We start from the raw sequence: 21,234 nt of genomic DNA on the forward strand, positions 1-21,234 counted from the left end.
GTGGATCTCTGTGAGTTCGAGTCCAGCCTGGTCTACTGAGGTAGTTCCAGGACAGATCCAAAGCAATAAAGAGAAAGAAACCCTGAAGCAGATGTCAGTGCCTTCATTCTAGGGCTGTTTACGTCGCTCTACTGTGCCCGTCTCCACAGCACAGCACTAGTGTGCTGGCATAGGACACTGTTTACTTATTGTTTTATTTGCGTTGTCCTCATATAGAATATAAGTCCCATGAAGGAAAGAATCTTTGCTTTATCTTCTTTCGAATACTGAATTTGCCTTGTACATAGCAGCCATTCAACAAATAATTTTTGAATAGTGTGCCTGAAACAAAAACATTGTTTTCCATTCAGAAGTATGTGAGCTCTTAATTTTCCCAACTTCCCCTTTCCCCCCTCTATGTTTTGTTACATTTATTTATTGTATGTGTGCACGCACACATGTACCATATTGTGTACCATATCATGTATACATGGAGGTCATGGAAATCAACTCTATCCCATGTGGATCCCAGGGATCAAACTCAGGTCTTCAGCCTTGGTGGCAAATACGTCTCTGTGGTCCTTAAACTATAATTTTAATTTTTAAAAAATTTCCAGGAGATAATTCTTTCAAATGCTTTGAGTATTATTATCTTTAACAACTAAGGCTTATGCTTTTGGGATTTCTCTTTTGTTCAAGGGAAGATTAGTCTGAGAATCCTGCTAGAACAAGTATTGTTCCCTCCAATCTGTAGGAAGTTTAAGCTGGTGTAGAAATCTAATCTCTGCTACAGTTCTGGTTCTCTCTGGATCCAAGCAATACAACCACGCCTGTCTTATCAGCTCTTTTTGATGGCTTAAGGGTCTTTCAGTAAGATTTCTTTGGTGGCAAATAATCATTTTAAAACAGAAAAAGGACTTTCTCGGAAGAACAGCTCAATCATGAAAGAAAAAGCTGAGTAAAAGCAGCTCCATGGATCTAGGCAGCAGGGATCTGTGGAGTTCTGCCATCAGAACATGTGTTAGACAGCTAAAACCCTGACTGCCATCGTCACTCTGGAAAGAATTTATCACTCACTTCCTTCATTCCTTCCTTCTTCTTTCCCTCCTTCCCATTCATTTATTCTTTTGTTCATGGCTTACTATGTGTTAGGCAACAGTTAGGCTAACACCTAATAATACAAAATTAATAATAAAAAAAAAACAAGTAGCAAACAATTACAGAGAAGTGCATGATAAAGAAATGATTTAGATTCCCCGAGAATACATGAAAAGGCTGTACTTCTCGGACTTCTTTAAAACCTGGTATACAAACATCATTGTTGTTGATTGTTATCACAAGCCTTTTGATAACTCTGCTGGAAAAGCCCTTTTCTTGTTCTAAGTTGTTTCAAATAAAATTGAAAGATTGAAAGTGTACTTCCTTCCCAACTGGGTTATATTTACTATGACAGTTCTCCCAATTAGTGTTGAGTGTATTTGCTGAAAAGAAAAGGGGCTATCAGCATTCTGACTGTTGGATGAGACTGGTCCTCCTTCATGGATACATTTTATTATTTTTCCCATTTTATTATGTTATAGCCATTCATATTTTTTTACATCTTTAAGACATGTAATTATATAAATGCTTTTGACTAAGGACTAAAACCTTAGACCAAAATGCCTCATTTTTGTAACAAAGAAAGAACCCTGAACTTTTTAATGTGATCTTACTGTATTCTTAGGCTGGTCTTGACCCCCTGGGTTCCTCAATAGCTGGGACTATAGACATACACCTTGGTGCGGCTTTTGCAAGGTAGCGAGTAAACTTTAGAGCAGAGACTTTTAGAAACAAGTCACATCAGATAAGACAGACATGACTTGTTGATGCCAGGTTCATAAGAGCATACTGAAGTAAACTATTAAAACAATCGTATTTATGTTTCAAGGCATGAAGGTGAGGATGTAATTATATCACTAGACCCAAGAGAAATGATAAATGGGTGTTTATTGGGGAACAATTACACAGAAAAATACCAAGAGCTGCCTGAGCATTTTCCTGCTTTCCCTATGGGATCTGCTGACTCAACAGAAAGACTGAACAAAAAAGCCACGCCTCAAGCTCCTTCTCTCTTTCCACTTCCCTCCGCCTGAATCCACACCCAAAGGGGTATGGCCACTGTTTCAGGTCCAGATACCCACCTACAAAGACACACAAAAATTTCAAATAAAATGTCAATGCTAGAGGAACAAGTTTATAAACTCCGAGATGTGCCGTGATGCTATTCTTAATCGTGTGGCTTCCTTATTCTCTAATGAGAGAAATATTTTTTTCTTTTCTAAAGTGTTTTCTCCAGAATTCTAGCCCTCTCTGAATCCTGAAGCCCTGTTCACTAGTGCCCCTCCTCTGTAACCCGTTTTTCTAATCTAGCACCACACATGGAATTTCCTTCATGAAGCAGAATTCGTAACCTTTCTCCTTTGGATTTGGCTTTTGTTCTTTCTTTGTGAGAGAATTTATTTATTATGCTTTAGCAGGTGCTTTGACTATTTCTTAAGCATGAACATTTGAATTGTCATTAATTACCACCCTGTTTTCCAAAGTAATGTGAATTTTGTTTTCTTAATAAGTATATATCCTAGAATAAGACATTTGTTTTTAAATTTTAGTTCAAAAAGACTTTGTTTTAATTTATAGAAAATATGGATATTTATGTCTTTTGACTTAAGAACCAATGTGTTCCTTATGTTCTTAAAGCTATTATCAGAAATAGTAGTAATAATAGAATATTTTCTTTACATGGGTTTCACTACTTAATCTTCGTAATTTTGTAGCATTTCTTAGTTTTCATTTATGGATATTTGATGAAGGCAAAGACAATAAGGAATTTTCCCAGGGTCACCTAGCTCATAAACATGAGAAGCAATAGGGAAACTCTGGAGTATGGTTTGATAGGATACTCTGGGCAACTCTTCTCACTTGAATGCGGTGAATGGATTTGATTGTACTGGTAAAAGTCATTTCTAAGAAATAAACTTCTCATATTTAATCCATTCTTGTTAAGATATTTTGTTTCCCACTTACATTCAAGGAAATTTATATTTTTATGTATCCCTTCTAAAATGTTAGTTTATTCCAGCAGATATTCATTGCATATTTTCTATGTGCAAGTGAACCTTCATAAGGTTTTATATTTTGTGTTTAACTGCACTTGTGCCTAATTTTAATTATGCATTCAATGTTTTAAGAAGGCAAGGAGAAATATGCTATATTGCAATATTTTGATTACCAACTTTAACCCCTTTTTAAATATAAGTATTTTTGTTTCCTCTATGCATTCCCAGTGTTGTTGATCTTGTCTATGCATATGCATGTTTTGCTTTGAAGACAATGTAACATTCATGCTAGGACCCTACTAAGCAGACATATTGGAAAATGATAATCTATTTAAAGTTTTTATTACATAATGTGTGTGTGTGTGTGTGTGTGTGTGTGTATGTGTGTGTGTGTGTGTAGTATGTTATGTATCTAGAGAACAAGGGACACCTTGTAGGAGTCAGTTCTCTCTTTCCTCATTGTGAGTCCTAGAGATAAAACTCAATTTATTGATCTTGGCAGCATATGCCCGTATCCACTGACTCGTCTTGCCAGCCCATGATAATCTATTTAGTTATAAAAGGGCTTTTTTAAAAACCTAATAAAAAACAGCTTGAATAATCTACTGAATAAAGAGAACATATATGAATATTTCTGTGAGTAAATTAAAAAGTACTAAGTTTAGTGCTCATCTTTATTATTAGTCATTTTGTCAGATCTATTTACTTTTTCAATAGAAACATTGTCACTCAAAATAATACTTAGCTTGTAATGTAATAAATATGGAAACTATATGGTCATATTGTATGTGCCAGATTTAATATAAAACATTTACATGATTTCACATATTCCCTCTAGTTTTACATTTTTATTTGAGTGTGCCTGTGTGTCTGTGTGTTTGTTCATGTATGTGAGTACAGGTAGAAGGCAGAGGACAACTCTGGGAGAGTCTTCTCTCCTGCCACCTGTGGGACCCAGGTATTGGATTCAAGTTATTAGGCCTGCCTGAGTTCGAACCTGCTTGCCCATTTTGCTGGCCCACTCTAGTTTTTCTTTGTTTGTTTTTGTTTTGAAGTCTACTGGAAACTGTTTTCTTATTTTCTCTTTTTATATGCAGCCGAAAGGAAGAGCACTGTCCCAGCATATGTAGAAGATATATTCCAGTACAAGGTAAATCTGTATTCAGTAATAAGTGTTTTTGCAGGTTTGTACCTGCTGGTTATTTTTGTAGATTACCAGAGGGAAAGAAAGACTGGTGAAGCATTAGTCAGGTTAGGGACTTCACCTTTGCTTTGGTTTAAGACACTTTGGAATAATTAAATGATTCTAGCCAGTTAGTCTGAGAAGCAGTTAGGTAAGCATACTGTGGTAATGTGTAGCAAGTCATATCCTTTCGGTTGCTCTTCATGGGGTCTGGGACTTAAAAACCATATCAAAATTTTTCTGATTTAAGAGTAATACAGGTATACAAGAATAATAGTTACAGTTGTCAGTCCAACAGAATTTACATTATGGGTGGTTACTCTTCATCTGGTATTTGAGTTCTGGCCACTAAAAAGCAGTGTTGTTTTAATCCTAGCATCCCACAATCAGGTTTCCAGGGAAACCATTTTAGAAGTCATTTGTCTTTTGATTTTCAAATCCCATCTTCCACTGTTCTTCCCATAATTCTTTTAGATAGCAAAGGAAGAAACTAACCTAATTCTAGTCTTTGCTATGTGACAATTGGAAGAGGGTAATGTCTTGAAAGTTCTCCTGTAATCTTTCCCTTTACAGAGTCTCACAGAGTCTATAGCTATGTAGCTGAAATTAAATCTAACAATGTTTTTTGTTGTTGCTTTTTTTTTATAGAAACCAAAATTAAGTTCTAATAATCACACTGAGTTTATCTGTGATGGAAATTGTAATAGACAGGAACCAGGACATATAGAAACCAATAAAGGAAGCAATAATTTACTTGTAAATAAAGAATATGTATATGAACATTGCCAGAAAAATTCCAGTGCCACAGAATTTGACAAGTCCAAGTCTAGGCAATCAGTTGTTAACCAAACTGACTCTATAGGACTCAGAAGGAACAATGTCCACAGTGTGAAAGATAGCAGAACTGATGTGTCCAAAAGTAAAGGACCAATAGATATACAACATAAAGAAACTCAAGTAGGTGATAGACACTCTAGTTCAAGTCAGGGAATAGCTGTTTCTTCTTTCAGGAGAATGAATACGTTAGTTACCCTGCAGCAGCATACCGCCCAAACCCTTGTTGACCTTCCAAAAGAGTCATGTGAACTTTCTATCCCAATTTCAGCAAGCTTAAAAAATAGTTCCGGTAACAGCAATGAGGCTTGTTTGGTTTCCAGAAAGTTGAATACCCACATTCTGGATTTATCAGATAGTCAAGAAATGGAGTTCTTGGAATTAGGGTCCGTTGATCAAACTAAAGCTTCTTCCTTCTCTGAACTTCCTTTATATAAAGAAATAAAATTACCACATGTAACTGCAGATCAACAACCTCACACTAACCAAGATCAATGCAGTAGATCACGTAATCCCCTTGAAAACAATAGCTTGGATGAAAAAGGCAGAAACCTTAATGAGTGGGAAGATTCCTTCCTCTCCTTCATAAAAGGACGCTTTGCTGACAGCGATAGTGATTGCCAGACGTCTGTCAAGTCTGTGGCCTCTCAGAAAGAGTCCATGGGCCACTGCCATAATGAAGAGAGCACAGCTGATGGAGAAGAAATGGGCTCTGTGCAGGTTTTATCCCCTGAAAACTATTTTTCACAGGAAAATGAGCTAACTACATATCCACAAGAAGAAGAAGCTGTTAATTATTGTGATTCAAATAAAACATTAATTTATGAGCAACATATTCCAAATTATAAGCAGTATATATATGGAACTTCTTTTGATCACTCATATGCCAGTACAGGGCACAATGCGATGCCTTGTAGAAGACCACCTTCAACACAGGAAGTTACACAGGTGACTGGTCAAGTGGAGGTATTAAAAGCATTCCAGAACAATGCCCACAGAGAGCCAACTCCTTTAGTAAATCAAGCCGATACATATAATATGGAGAAGATGCAAGACACTGAGAGGAATGATACTGTAAAAGACCAAAAAGCAAGTTCTTCAAATAGTCCTTTACACACACTTGTTCATTCTCAAGTAATAGAAATAAGTACAGCTGAAAAAAGGACGCAAGACCTTCCAGGGAACGAGCCTGTGAATAATGCAGATTTTCATTCCACTGACAATGTGAATAAAGAATTGGCCAACTCCTCACAGCGTACTCAAGGAGAGAAGGAAATGGCTCAGAAATCAGGTATTAATATTTCTCAATTTGCTAGTTCTCCTGTAGAAATTTACAACTGAATTCTATTTACCCTTGGTCCAACTGACAAGCAGGAGGTCACCGTGCAGGTTGTGATTTGGGAAACTGATAAGCTCAGTAAGATATCCGTGCTTGATTGTGATTTTGGGGCTTCTACTCTGTCATCTGGGCTAGCCAAACATCCTTAGTACTTACTTTGAAAGTCAAAGTGTTACCAAAGATGGTTACTAAACTGACACCAGTGAAAGCTAATGAACAATAGACCTACCAATTTTTCTATTGCTTTTTAATATAACACTAATTTAGTTTTCATGCCCTAAAGTCATCTTCATGGCAGAAAATTGCTATCCCCACTGATCACAGCTATTCATTGTGTCTCCATCAGCACCACAACCAGCACACTTAGTCTTTTCTGTAAAAACTCCTCATGTTCTTTTTGAAACAGAAACTCTGAAGAACAGGGGTTTAATTTTCTTCTCATATAATCAAGAAGGGGGAGTACAAGACTGATACTATAACTGGTTGTGTTTCAGATGAGGAGTTAACTGGTAATGCCAGCAGAGCTGGAAGAGCTGTGAGAGATTGCAAGGAGAAAGGGGAGAAGGTGGATTTAGAAACTCACATGACTCGTGATACCCAAGAACACAGAAAAGACCAGAGTTTCAGGAAAAGGAAAGGTTCTTTGGAATCCCCCTGCAGCCAAGGTTTGTATAAGTGTTTGTACCAAAGTTTTGTGATTAAGCCTCGTTACCTACTCTACTTCAAAGAATCACTAAATGTTTAATTAGGTTGGTGGGGTTTTGTTTCTTTTATGTTGGAGGACATTCATTTAGCTGTGAGATGAATTCAAACATATTTGTTGTTAAAGCACCACTTGAGGAAATCCACTAATCTCCAGGTAAGTTTTTGTCATGTTGCTGACTTTGGCTTTCAGTTTGAGATATTAGAGGAGATAAACAGCAGAGACATAAAGAATATTCGGTGGGAGGATTAGGATTGTGTAATGTCTCAGATTTTTAAGACATATCCATTTATCCCTCTTAAAGATCATTAAAGAAGTATGGGCACCATTTTTTTTGTCACATTGATTAACTGTCTATATTTGACTACAGACTAACTCTCCTCAAGTGGTTCTTAGAGCTAATCCTGTGATGAACAACTTGGGCCACCTCAAGTTAAATATTAAGCATGGAAAAGTCAATTTATAAGTTTCTATGAAGTAGGAAAGGTGCTAGACAAAGCATTTTCTGTGTGAGCCTTCTCTTATTTTTCATCTCTTGGGTAAATCGAAGTCCTGTGTGGACATACTTTCTACAGTGGGTTGGAATATGGTCGTTCCATAATGTGTCTATCTCTTAGGCTCTGGAACTTGTGGAGAACACCTTTATAGTAAATGATTGAATTTTATCTTCTTTAGAAAAGCAATATTTACATAAATGATCAGAGGGAAATTTGAGACACATAGGTGAAGTAAAGGAGTTCATGTAACCTCAAGCTGGGGAAGCCAAAGAATATTAACAGAGACCAGAACTGGAAGAGGCAAGGAAGGCTTGTACCCTGATGCTTTTCAGTTGTGTCCCTGCTGATTCCTTGATTTTAGATTTCAGATAGCAGAATAAATTGCTGTTGTTTAAATTGGCTTATAAGTTGTTATAGCTAACCCAAGAAACCGATATAATTCTTTAGTAGCACTTAATCATATTTGAGTGTAATTTTATGCATGTATGTCATTCCATTAAACTATAAGCAATTTGAACAGGGGATTGAGAATTTTAGATTTCAACATCAAGAAGTTCCCGGATACCAGCTTATTCAGCAGGGAATTTAACCATGCCCTCAGCTCTACTGCACTCCTACCAGCCACAGATTTCCAATCTGTATTTTAAAGTCCCTCACTTAAATACAGACAAAGATCAATAGCTATTTATGAAATATTCCAGTATGAAAGAGACATCAGATCACACATATATGGAAGAAAAAGAACTTGAGAATATTTCATTTTTAAGTAAAGAAAAGAAAGAACTACCAGAATAATCCTGAGTTTTTAGATGTTGAAAATATAATGGCATAGCTGGGACTGAACGTGCATGCCTTTAATCCCAACACTCAGGAGGCAGAGACAAACAGATCTCTCTGAGTTTCAGGCCAACCAGGTTTACACACCAAGTACTAGACTATCCAGGCTATGTAGTGAGACCCTATACATAACAGCATAAAAATTTAGAAGGATGTATAGATGCTGTGATGCATAAAGTAGAACTATATGTAGGATGGTTGCTAGAGCTTCACAAATCTCTGAAACCCAGCTTTTAAAACTGTGGGTTGGTACTTGTAATGAATTTAAAGCGTTTGTGGGAGTATCTATTTGTGTAGTAGCATATGCAAGCTCTCTGTACCCTTAGATCTGAGCACACAATATGCCTTTTGCACTGCATATGATATCTATACCTTCATGCCACAGGGAGCCAATGAATACTGCCTGAGACAGCTCAGATTTGAAACCATTGTGTAGTATGAATTTCACTGTTTTTTAAAACCATATATACAAAGTTTGTTGCTCTTATAGAAACAATGGTTTAATCATGATAAACAAAGACAGCATTTTCCTACCATAATTTCTCAATGTGTAAATACTTAGTGTATCTTTAAATTGCATTGTATTAGAATGTTTGATCTGAAAATTTACTGTTTGAATTGCTGACTTTGCTTTCATAAAAGAAACAACTAAATAAATTTTGACTTGGGTTTAAGAAAGAATTTCTAAAAATATTTGAGTGACTCTAAACATAAATCTACCTGTGGTATTTTTGTAATCTGGTCAGTTAATAAACAGTCACAGCTTGGCAAACTGAAAAAAAAAACATAAGTCTAACATTTTTACTGTGTATGTGATGAATATAACATCAAAATGTCAGTCAACTCTGAAAATCTGTTATATTATTTAGTTTTCTCATTACTGAACTTATATCCATAAAGAAGCAACTTAAAGGAACAATTTATTTTGGCTTGTAGTTCAAAGATAAAGACTGGCCTTGACCTACCTACCTTCCTGCCTACCCATTGTCTGTCATGTTGGGAAGGGCATGGCAGAACAAGCATGAGACAGCTGGCCACATTGTATCTGCAGTCAGGAAGCAGGGGCTGTGCATGCCTGTACTCGATCCAGACTCCGGCCCATGGAATCATAGGGGCTGCATTTAGAATGACTGTCCTCATCTTAATTAACCCAATCTAGAAATTCTTTTGTAGACATGCCCAGAAGCTTGTCTCCTATGTAATTCTAGATCCTGTCAAGTTGACAATCTGTGCTATCACAAATGTTGATGATGCTGTATATCCTGCAGTGTGAAATACTCAGAAAAAAATTTAATTTGTCATATAAAAATAATCAAGTACATCCATTTCCTCAATATGCAAATTTGTCAGATTGTTTTAAAATTTCATTTAAATGTTGTAGACATTTATGATGATAGTAATACTGATTAATTTTTCTGTTTTTATGTTTATTATGTGTACATCATTCCTCCCTTCAGTCCTTCCCATATACCTCCCTCTCAAATTCATGACTTCTTTTCATTAATTATTATTTTTACATATATTAACAAGTAAACATACGAATACAACCTTGTGGGTCCACCTGGTATTGCTTGTATATGTATGTTCTTAGGGATGACCACTTGATACTGAATAATCATTTAGGGGGTTCATCCCGGGGGAAGGCTGATTTTTCTTCTCTTGGCAGTCATTAATTAGCTCATCTAGGGGATGGAGCCTGGTGAAAATTTCCTTATCTCTGTTGGCATGTCAGTTGATATTTTCATTTGTGTCTTGTTGAGGCAAAGTATTGTTGAGATGTCATGGATGCAGCCTCCTTATCGTGTGTAGGTTATACAATCTCACAACAGATATCCTGGTCCTTTGGCTCATATAGTCTTTCTTCCCCTCCTTCTGTGCTGTTTCCTAGGCCTTAGATGCTGGGATTGTATTGTACATGTGTCACTGGTTCTCTGTATTGTGACCAGTCATGCTTTTCTATAATGGTCTCTGCCTGCGTCAAAAAGAAGCCTCTTCGATGAGGGGTGAGAGCTACACTAACCTATAAGGTTAAGTATTAAGAATATAGTTAGAGATCATAATAGTTTGAGACAGTGGCAATAGTAGGATTTTCTTTTAGGTCCATGGCCTAACCAGTCATGGTTAGTTGTCTAGGTTTACAGTAGTAGATATGAATCCCTCCTATTGAGTGGGCTGTAAGTCCAACTGGACAGCTCTCGGTTACCACCAGGGTATAAGTACCTCTATTGCAACTTTGAGGATATCTTGCCTTCCTGGTCATTGGTGTAGTCCATAGGCATCACAGCTGGTTGATACATACATTCTTTGCTAGAAACACACCAAGAACAAGGTAATAGGATTTATACAATCTGCAGTAAGAATTATTGAGAGAGACTTTTCACTTCACATTTTCAGTGTGCATGCCCACTACTTTAGATGATTTATACTTAACAATTTAGTCTTTGTCTCTTTGTACCTGTCTCCCTCTCTTTGCATTTTCCCAATAAAGAATTGTGAGTGCTCAAAAGGGAGCATGTCTTATTTTTATGTGGATGTCATAAAAAAAAAAAAAAAAAAAAAAAAAAAAAAAAAACAAACTGTGAAGGGACTGTGGAGGTGATTCGGTGAGTGAGAGTACATGCTTTGCAGTCGCGAAGACCTGAGCCGAAGCACCAGAACCAATGTGCATGACTGCACTTGTCTGTAACTGTAGCATTAGGCATGGTGATAAGCAGATCTCAGGAACGTACGGGTCAGGAGAGCTTCTGTCAAGGCAGTAAGGCAAAAAGTGATAAAGACAAACACCCAGTGTCCTGCTTTGGCACCTGTAGGCATGTATGCACATGTGCACATGTGCACACCAGCATGTGTGCAACACTCACACATGAAAATAGCTTTGACGGTATTGTAATCTATGTAACTCAAGAATCCATTTTATAGAGAATACTCTTTTTTACATTTCTATTCTTTATATCAGTTATATCTCAACTGCAGTTCCCTACCTCCACTCCCCAAGCTCCACTCCCCAATCTCTACTCTCCTTCCTCTACTCCCCTACCTACACCCCTACCTACACCCCTACCTACACCCCTACCTACACCCCTACCTACACCCCTACCTACACCCCTACCTACCTACACCCCTACCTACACCCCTACCTACACCCCTACCTACACCCCCTACCTACACCCCTACCTACACCCCTACCTACCTACACCCCTACCTACACCCCTACCTACACCCCTACCTAACCCCCTACCTACACCCCCTACCTACACCCCTACCTACACCCCTACCTACACCCCTACCTACACCCCTACCTACACCCCCTACCTACACCCCTACCTACACCCCTACCTACACCCCCTACCTACACCCCTACCTACACCCCCTACCTACCTACACCCCTACCTACACCCCTACCTACACCCCCTACCTACACCCCTACCTACACCCCTACCTACCTACACCCCTACCTACCTACACCCCTACCTACACCCCTACCTACACCCCCTACCTACACCCCTACCTACACCCCTACCTACACCCCTACCTACACCCCTACCTACACCCCTACCTACACCCCTACCTACACCCCTACCTACACCCCCTACCTACACCCCTACCTACACCCCTACCTACACCCCTACCTACACCCCCTACCTACACCCCTACCTACACCCCTACCTACACCCCTACCTACACCCCTACCTACCTACACCCCCTACCTACACCCCTACCTACACCCCTACCTACACCCCTACCTACACCCCTACCTACACCCCTACCTACACCCCCTACCTACACCCCTACCTACACCCCTACCTACACCCCTACCTACCTACACCCCTACCTACACCCCTACCTACACCCCCTACCTACACCCCTACCTACCTACACCCCTACCTACACCCCTACCTACACCCCTACCTACACCCCCTACCTACACCCCTACCTACACCCCTACCTACACCCCTACCTACACCCCTACCTACACCCCCTACCTACACCCCTACCTACACCCCTACCTACCTACACCCCTACCTACACCCCTACCTACACCCCCCTACCTACCTACACCCCCCTACCTACCTACACCCCTACCTACACCCCCTACCTACACCCCTACCTACACCCCCTACCTACCTACACCCCCCTACCTACCTACACCCCCCTACCTACCTACACCCCTACCTACACCCCTACCTACACCCCCTACCTACACCCCCTACCTACACCCCTACCTACACCCCTACCTACACCCCTACCTACACCCCTACCTACACCCCTACCTACACCCCTACCTACACCCCTACCTACACCCCCTACCTACACCCCTACCTACACCCCCTACCTACACCCCTACCTACCTACACCCCTACCTACACCCCTACCTACACCCCTACCTACACCCCCTACCTACACCCCCTACCTACACTTCTCCTAGTCCCTACCCTTCTCTCTTACTCAGATCCACTCCTCCATTTCCCTTCAGAAACAAAAACAACAAACAGGCCTCCCAGGAGTATCAACCAAACGTGGCATAACAAATTTCAGTAAGACAAGGTGACCCAGTGGCAAGATAAGGGTCCCAAGAGCAGGCAAAAGCATCAGAGACATCCCCCACTCACACTGTCCGGCGTTAACACAAACACCAAGCTGTTACGAGCAGTTTTCCCACCCAAATAACACAGAGAGACTCTATATTAGATACAAAGCAGAGTTCCCCTGGCTTCACCTAGTGTTTGGCTGTGGGTCTCTGCATCTGTTCCCATCAGTTGCTGGACGAAGCCTCTGATGACAACTGGGCTAGGCACCAATCTATGAGTATGGCAGAATATCATCAGTGATCATTTCATTGAGTTTTTCTATTGTTGGCTAGTTGTTTATTTGGTTGGTTGTTTGGGGTTGGTTTTTTTGTTTGTTTGTTTATTTTTTGCTGATCATATTTGATTCTATCCTGGGTCTTTGGGCTGCCTGGTCTCTGGTTTATGGCCATCCATGCAGTGTCAGGCATAAGCTCCCTCTCCTGGTTGGGCCTCAACCTAATCATTGGTTGGCCATGCCCACAAGTTCTGTGCCACCATTGCCCCAGGACATCTTGCAGGCAAGACATATTGTGGGTTGAAGGTTTTTGTGGCTGAGTTGATGTCCCAGTTTCGCTGCTGGGAGCCTTGCCTGGTTGAAGAAGATGGCCAGTTCTGGCTCTGTATTCCCTGTTACTAGATTTAGCTAGTCATTCTCGTAGATTCTAGGGAGTTTTCCTGTATTGGTTTCTACATCACCCTCCAAATGTCCCCCAGTTCCAGTCATCTCTCCCAGTACTCTCTCCCTTCCTTCCCCTCCCACTTCCTGGACCCTTCTGTTCCCATGCCTACCTGCTCCCAGTCCACCCACAAAATCTATCTACCCTCCCCAGGGAAATATACGTGTACCCACTTGAGCCCTCTTTGTTACTTAGCCTCTCTGGGGCTGTGAATTGTAGCCTGGTTATCCTTTATTTTATAGCTAATATGCACTTATAAGTGAGAACATACCATGTTTGTCTTTCAGGGTCTGTGTTACCTCACTCGGGATATTTGCTTGTTTGTTTGTTTTTTCTAGTTCCAACCATTTGTGTACATATTTCATGATGTCATTATTTTTAACAGCCAAGTAATACTCTGTTATGTAAATAAATATGCCACATTTTCTTTGTTCTTCGGTTGAGGGAGAGAATTATCTTTTATCTGTTACCTTAAAGTGATATGTTTGGTTGTTGGTGCTTCATGCAGTAGGAAAGGTCTGAAGCTTAATGCAGTGGTTTTCTAACTAGCTTGCATCAGAATCAGTCAGCTTATTAAAATATATTTTAACTGGTCCTGCCCTGAGGGAGTCTGCTTCAGTGAGTTGCCAGTATCACGAACTTAGTAGCTTTTTGTTTTGTTTTGTTTTGTTTTTAAGCAACACACATTTGTCTCCCATGTCAGCAGATCAGGAATTGATTTTTGACAGTAATTTTGATAGGGCTTCAATAGAGATGCTGTTTGGAACTTGCTCTCACCTGCAGCCTGGACTAGGGAAGGACTTTCATGATCATGTATTTGAGGAAACGGTTCCTTGAGCCGTTGTACTGAAGGTGTGGACTGTGGACTGGGGGCCATCTTCAACTTCTTGCTGAATGGGCTTCTCCAGTAGAGATGTTGCTTCTTCAGAAAATGTAAGCTGAAGGCAGGAAAATGGATCTGTAGGACAATAGCAAGGGTTATAATCTTTAGTGACCTCATCATGGAAGTTAATGTTATACTTTTAATAGTGTTGAAATGTTCTTTTAGGTAGAAGAAATTATTCAAGGGGGAGAGGATTACATAAAACCACAAAGATCAGAAGTTAGAAATCCATAAGAGGAGGTTTTAAAGTTTACACTCTAGGTTTGAGCTGGAGAATCTGCCCTTGTAGCAAATTTACTAAGTGGTACTAATGCTGTTGATGTCATGAATATTCTTTTGTTTCTTACCCTAACTCTCTGTTTTGCTTTTATGTCAGTCTCCATCTTCTTGGATGTGTTTTATGAAGAAAACAAATCTCTAGGTTCCTGGATTTGGGTGGGTGTGTAAGCCGATTCAGAGTTGGAGAAGTGAGCTTAGAGTCCCAACTTTATATAAGCTTCCAGCCAGTTTTCCTGTGTCCACATATCCTTCTTTCTTGATAAATGATGACCCCAGGCCTGACTGCATGGGATCAGATAGGCTTTTCTCTCATGATTCTCCTTGCAGGCCATTCCACACTCTGCTAAGGCAATTCATCCTTCTCAGTGACTTTCCAATTCCTCTTCTCCAATCTGTTCAAATTTATCCTCTGTTCTTTTGTATTTTCTTAGTTAAAAAAAAAAAAAAAACCCATCACTGCATTGTAGCAGAGTATGGAGAGGAAACAGGAAAACATGATCTGTTCATTAGTTTTAGTTCCAACTTAATCTCTCTTAACTTACATGGCAAAGAGTGTAGAACTGGAACAAGCCTGTTTTAAACCAGTGTTTGACTGAGTTGTTACTAGAATGAATACGAACTTCTGGGATTTCTTTCCAAGCTAGGATTTAAACCAAAGCAGCAGTTAGTTTTCCCAGTTTGCTGATATATGCCCAATAAATAAATACACCGTTTGAGAAAGGAATAACTCCTTTATAACTCACCTAGGATGAACTAAATCTGAAAGTAAACAGATATGTTCCCAGGTTAGAAACACTTTGAAGGAAGCAACTAGTAAAATGCAATATGGTATCCAGTAGGCAATATCAATTTTATCATTAATCAGTGTTATCTATCATATAGTCCTGAATTCTTAAATATAATCAGTTTAATCAGTTCTCTTGAACTCTGGTTCCTGTGACTGTCCCCCCATGGTGATGGACTCTTACCTTCTTACCTGAAATGCAACCTAAAATAAACACTTCCTCTTCCTTTAAACACCTTGTTTAGATTATTATTAGGAAGTACAGCTGTATTTCCTAAGGTCCTTTATAACAATGAACATTTTGCACGAAATAAGTCTCAGATTTGTTTACTACAGTTACAGATACCAGCACAGCTGGAATCAAGAAGAGGAATGTCGAAGGAGAGAGCCAGCTGCATATGGCTTCCAGAGAAGGGAATCTGTCCCTAGTGAAAGTTCTAGTAGAGTCTGGAGCAGATGTCAATCTAAAAGATAATGCAGGTTTGGTCCTTTTAATTGTTTGTGTTTTTAATTTGAACTCATTGAAATACTACTTTTTTTCTTTGCCACCAATTTTGATCCTGGCTGATAATTAACTAACTTCGAATGTATTTTTATGCTGTATTTTAATGATTTGTCACTGTGTAAATGTCCCCTTTGAAACAGTTCTTGTAACTGAGAACATTCCGAAGGGAGCACCACAACGGGGATAAAGGGAGTTAGTTGGGCTTTTCATTGGAAGCCTTAATCCCATTCTCTGACTTGGGAGAAAATGGAAAACGTCCCAGCTTCCTGTCCATTCTTCGCTCCCTACTCCCATTATAAGACTCCCTCGTTTTCCTGTTTTCACTTTCTTATTATTCTAAACCTGCTCTAAATCGATTTTGTGATGTTCTGCTTATTATAAAGTAACTTGTGTAAATAATTGAAGAGGGAAATGTAAAGCTTTACTCATCAGGTGGTCCTTTAATAGGAATCTGAGAGATGCAAATCTGAGAGGTGAAAGTCTGGGCCTGTCAAATCTGGGTTGCAGAATCAAACTGGAATGAGAGTGTTTACTTACCTTGTTTGTGATGGTGCTTCTATTAGCTGAGGTTATGAAGAGATTGCCTTTTCCCAAAATGAAACCTGTATGCTTTAAGCCGTGGTTTTAATACTAACACTTGTTCAATACTTAATACATGTACATATATTTCAATAGAGTTATTGAGTCCACTATCACAAGACCCCCTTAAAATATATTACATGAATCTCAGTAGGTATGGAACAGCTTTATTGTTTTTTTTTCTTTTTATTCTTTTCAGGTTGGACACCACTTCATGAGGCATCTAGTGAGGGATTTAGTGACATAATTACAGTGTTATTAGAAGCTGGTGCACATGTAAACTGTGAAAGCATGGATGGAACGCTGCCTTTACATGCTGCTGCTGTGGGGAATCATTTAAAGGTAACTAACAGTGCTTGCCACATTAGCATCCTCTTTCCTTGGGAAAATAAGTGGAAAAAATGAAGGTATTTTAAAGGGAGAACTAAAGTGATTGCTTTATACTAATAAACGATTTTAAAGCCTGCTAAAATTATAAATGAAGATACAATGTTGTGTATAGATTATAAAATCAATAAGCACTTTAATAAATTCTTTTTCACATATGTCATGTAGGTCAGAAGAAAACATTCAATAAATCTTTATTTTTAGTTGTCTAAAGTGATTTCCACAAAGGGTCTAATATTAGTGATGATACATATGACAATTATTTTGTTTTTTGAGACAGGATCTTAACTGACACTGGCCTTAGAATGTTTCTGCCTGAACCTCCTATGTACCAGTAGGCAACATGAGCCCCCACACCTGCCCCAGGCATTCTTTAAACACACACACACACACACACACACACACACACACACACACACACACACACAATTTATTTATTCTCTTAAATTTCATTTTACATTCTAACCACAGTTCTCCCTCCCACCCCTCTTCCTGCCCCTCCTCGCCCCCCCCGCCCCCTCCAGCCCACTCCTCCTCATGGGTGAAGGAGTCGACATGGGGAATCACCAAAGTCTGGCACAATAAGTTGGGTCAGGACCAAGCCCCTCTCCATGCATTAAGGCTGAGCATGACATCCCATCATAGGGAATGGGCTCCAACACACTAGCTCATGTACTAAGGATAGATCCTGGTCCTACCTCCAGGGGCCCCTCAGTTCAAACTTCAATTGTTTACCACATGTGGAGGGCCTAGTTGGGTCCACAGCTGTCGGTCTAGAGTTCATGAGTTTCCATGAGCTTGGTTCAGCTGTCTCTGTAGATTTGTAGATTTCCCTGTTATGATCTTGACCTCCTTTGCTCATATATTCCCATCTCCTTCTCTTCGACTGGATTCCCAGAGCTTGGCCAGGCATTCCTTTTTGAGGGGAAGGCATGGATGCTTGCTGTTTGTAAATTTGCTATTGCTTACTTGGCTCTTTTTTGCCTGGCAGTAAAGTAACTGTATCACAGGATATTAAAAGACCATTGTTTCAGTGACACACTATTTCAAATATTGACCTTAAAATTTAAGAGATTTATTTCAATTTATTTCAATGTTTTCTCCTTCATAATTTCTCAGTCCAGGATACTGTTGCCAGCTCAAAATGTGCCCTGAGGTGGTCCTGCGGTCAGAATGGCACTACTTCTGTCTGAAAGGAAAGTGAGGGGTCATCTGTTTTCAGCCCTTCTCTGGCCTATCTCCCTCCTGCCTCCCACCCTAATAAAAGCAAGGAAACACTAACCCCCCCAAAAAAAGGTTTTATTTCTAGAATGTTTTTAGTTGTTATTATTACTCTATATGTATGAGTGTTTAGCTGCCATATGGTTACTTGGAATTGTACCTGACTCTTCAGGAAGAGTAGCCAGTGCATAACCCTTGAGTCATCGCTCCAGCCCCATAACGCAAAAGCTTGAAACAACTCCCTCCTTTTTCCTCTCCTCCCCCACTTCCATCTTCCTTCTTCTTTTTCTTTTTGACAAATCTAGGGGGGAGAAATGTTATTATTACCAAAAGTAATAAACGGGCTGAGGATATGGCTCGGTCAGAAGACAAACATTCAGACCTGAGTTCAATTCCCAGAACCCACATAAGGAAAATACTCAGTGTCAGGGAAGTAGAAACAAGCACTTCCCTGGGGTTAGCCTTGCCTAACCAGGAAGCGCTGGATTCCAGTGAGAGACCCTGTCTCAAAAACAAGGTACAAGACTTCCAATGAATGATATCTGAAGTTAACCTTTGACCTACATATTCACATACATTCATGTGCCCTCACATTCACCCACATGTACACACACACACACACACTTATAGTCACAAGATAAAATCATAAATCAAAGCATTTACCAAATACAGTGCTGGGGACATCAGCCTTGGGGCTGGTAGAAATTAGTGGTCAGCTAACAATACATTCCAAACGTTTTACCACACTGTCAGAAAGATGTGAGGCCAATGTGTGATATATTTATAAACACATGTGCAATGTACCCTGACTGTATGCAGTGAAAGGAGAACGTTATCTGGGTACAGGTGAACAGTAAATGGAAAGGACTGACGTTAGACCACTACAGTTTTGTCCCTGGATTTGCAGCATTCGCATTCTCTAAGACCATGAAATTCCAGTCAGTCTAATAGCCTTACCTGGTCTTCAACATCGGCATGGCTTTTTATCTAGGAACTTCACTTTATATGTACTTAAAAAAAAAAAAAAGTGTTTTTTTTGTTTTTGTTTTGGTTTGGTTTTTTGTTTGTTTTTCTCATCTCTGTTTTATGTGTGTTCTGGGGTGTTTTGTTATGTTTTGTTATTGTTGTTCTTCTTATTTCTATCAATTTGGGGACTGGTTTATTCTTTTATTTCTAGTTCCCTGATGTGTAAACTTAGTTTATTTAAATTACTTTCTTTTCAACATAGTTGTTTGTTGCTGCATTCTTTCTTAAGTTTGTTTTTACTGTGTTTCTCAATTTTTTTTTCTCTCATGTTGCATCAATTTCCCTAAATATTTTGGCAAATTGGTTGCTCAGAAAATTACCATTTAATTTTCACATATTGTATACTTTACATTTTCCTTTTTTTCCCTTTGAGATAAGATCTCACTGTACAGCCTTGGCTGGCCTTGAATTTGCAGAATTCTGCCTGCCTCTGTTCTCAGAGCTTGGATTAAAGGTGTGCATCACTATTCCTAGCCTTCGTTTTCTTTTTGTTATTGACTTCTAGTTTCATATTGTGGTTGGGAATAATAGTTGAATTGATACAAGAATTTCTCAATCTTAAATTTCTTAGTTTTGTGGTCTAATAATTATCTTTTCTGGAGAACGTTTTTATGTTTTAGGTAAAAATTTATTTAGCTGCTTTGGGCTAAATGTGTTATTTACTGTGACCTATTAGACCAATTCGATATAAGGTGTAGTTCAAGTTTGCTGTTGCCTTGCTCATTTTATGTCTGCACAAGCTGTTCATACATTCGTTTGTCATTTCAGATGTTAACATAGCTGCTCTTTCATCTTTTACTTTCTGTTTACATGGATACTTTGCCATTGCTTTACTTTTAGCCCACGACATAAAGGCTTAAAATTAAAATGTGGTTCTTTAACTGCTTTGCCATTCTATCTCTTGTTGGGTAATTTGTTCTATTTACGCTTAAGCCAGCTATTGAAGACACCCCCTTGCATGTCTGTGTAGTATATACATGCAATGCCCATGGAGGCCAGAAGAGGGCATCGGATCTTCTAGAACTGGAGTTACAGATGGTTGTCTATCTTAATTTGTCCTATCTTTTTGGTTATGAGCATAGACTTTAACAGCTGAGCCATCCTTTTAGACCTATCTTAATTTTTTTTTTTAGACAACGGATATGGAACACAGACCTTTTGAAATAAGCAAAAGTTAAGAGAGTTCATTTCCTATATTGTTGCATTAAAAATATCAATGTATAGGACGGAATAGATGGTTCCATGTTAAGAGCACTGGCTACACTTTCCAAAGGACATGGTTCCTACATGGCTGGAACCTGCTGTCTGTAACTCCAGTTCCAAGGGATCAGATAACCTCTATGGCCTCTGAGGACACTGCATACATATGGTACACAGATACAGCAAAGTACTAGTACACATAAAAAGTAATATGCAGGAAAATACCTGTATACATACAATAAAATAATTTTTAATGTTAGGAATTATTAAAATAATCTAGAAGAAAGATTACCCTTCAAGGAAATTCAGATTTATAAAAGAATGAAATTCTACATGTGATAATTATGTAGATTTTAATTAAAAAGAATTTTCACTTTATAAATATTTTTAAAAGAAAATTTAAATGCTTAGAATAAAATAATACTGCACTGTAGAACTAACTCAAGTAAAATGAAAGTAGCTGACAAATGGGATGTAAGAAATGAAATATTCTATTGTAAAATTCATGTAATAAAATTATTTACTATTGGAAGACATAGGTAACAACTTAAAAACATGACTGAAAAAGCACCAAGGCATGGTGGTCTCTGGTTCCTTCATTGAGCTGTTATGAAGAGATGAGGGGAAGGGCAAGAGGATTCTTCCAGTGGCAGGAAGA

At 39.0% G+C, this 21,234-nt stretch overlaps 1 protein-coding gene across 1 annotated transcript in view; it reads left to right on the plus strand.

The window, feature by feature from the left end:
* The window catches only part of Ankrd31 (ankyrin repeat domain 31), a 98,129-nt gene that overhangs the window by 42,465 nt on the left and 34,430 nt on the right, over positions 1-21,234 (plus strand). Inside the window, exons 13-18 of the mRNA XM_051182919.1 lie at positions 4,172-4,224; positions 4,906-5,075; positions 5,130-6,382; positions 6,925-7,105; positions 16,008-16,138; positions 16,942-17,084. Coding sequence (XP_051038876.1) covers positions 4,172-4,224; positions 4,906-5,075; positions 5,130-6,382; positions 6,925-7,105; positions 16,008-16,138; positions 16,942-17,084 — 1,931 coding nt within the window. The remainder of the gene's footprint in view (positions 1-4,171; positions 4,225-4,905; positions 5,076-5,129; positions 6,383-6,924; positions 7,106-16,007; positions 16,139-16,941; positions 17,085-21,234) is intronic.

This window comes from Phodopus roborovskii, unplaced genomic scaffold (assembly GCF_943737965.1).
Source record: "Phodopus roborovskii unplaced genomic scaffold, PHOROB, whole genome shotgun sequence".
Classification (NCBI taxonomy): domain Eukaryota; kingdom Metazoa; phylum Chordata; class Mammalia; order Rodentia; family Cricetidae; genus Phodopus; species Phodopus roborovskii.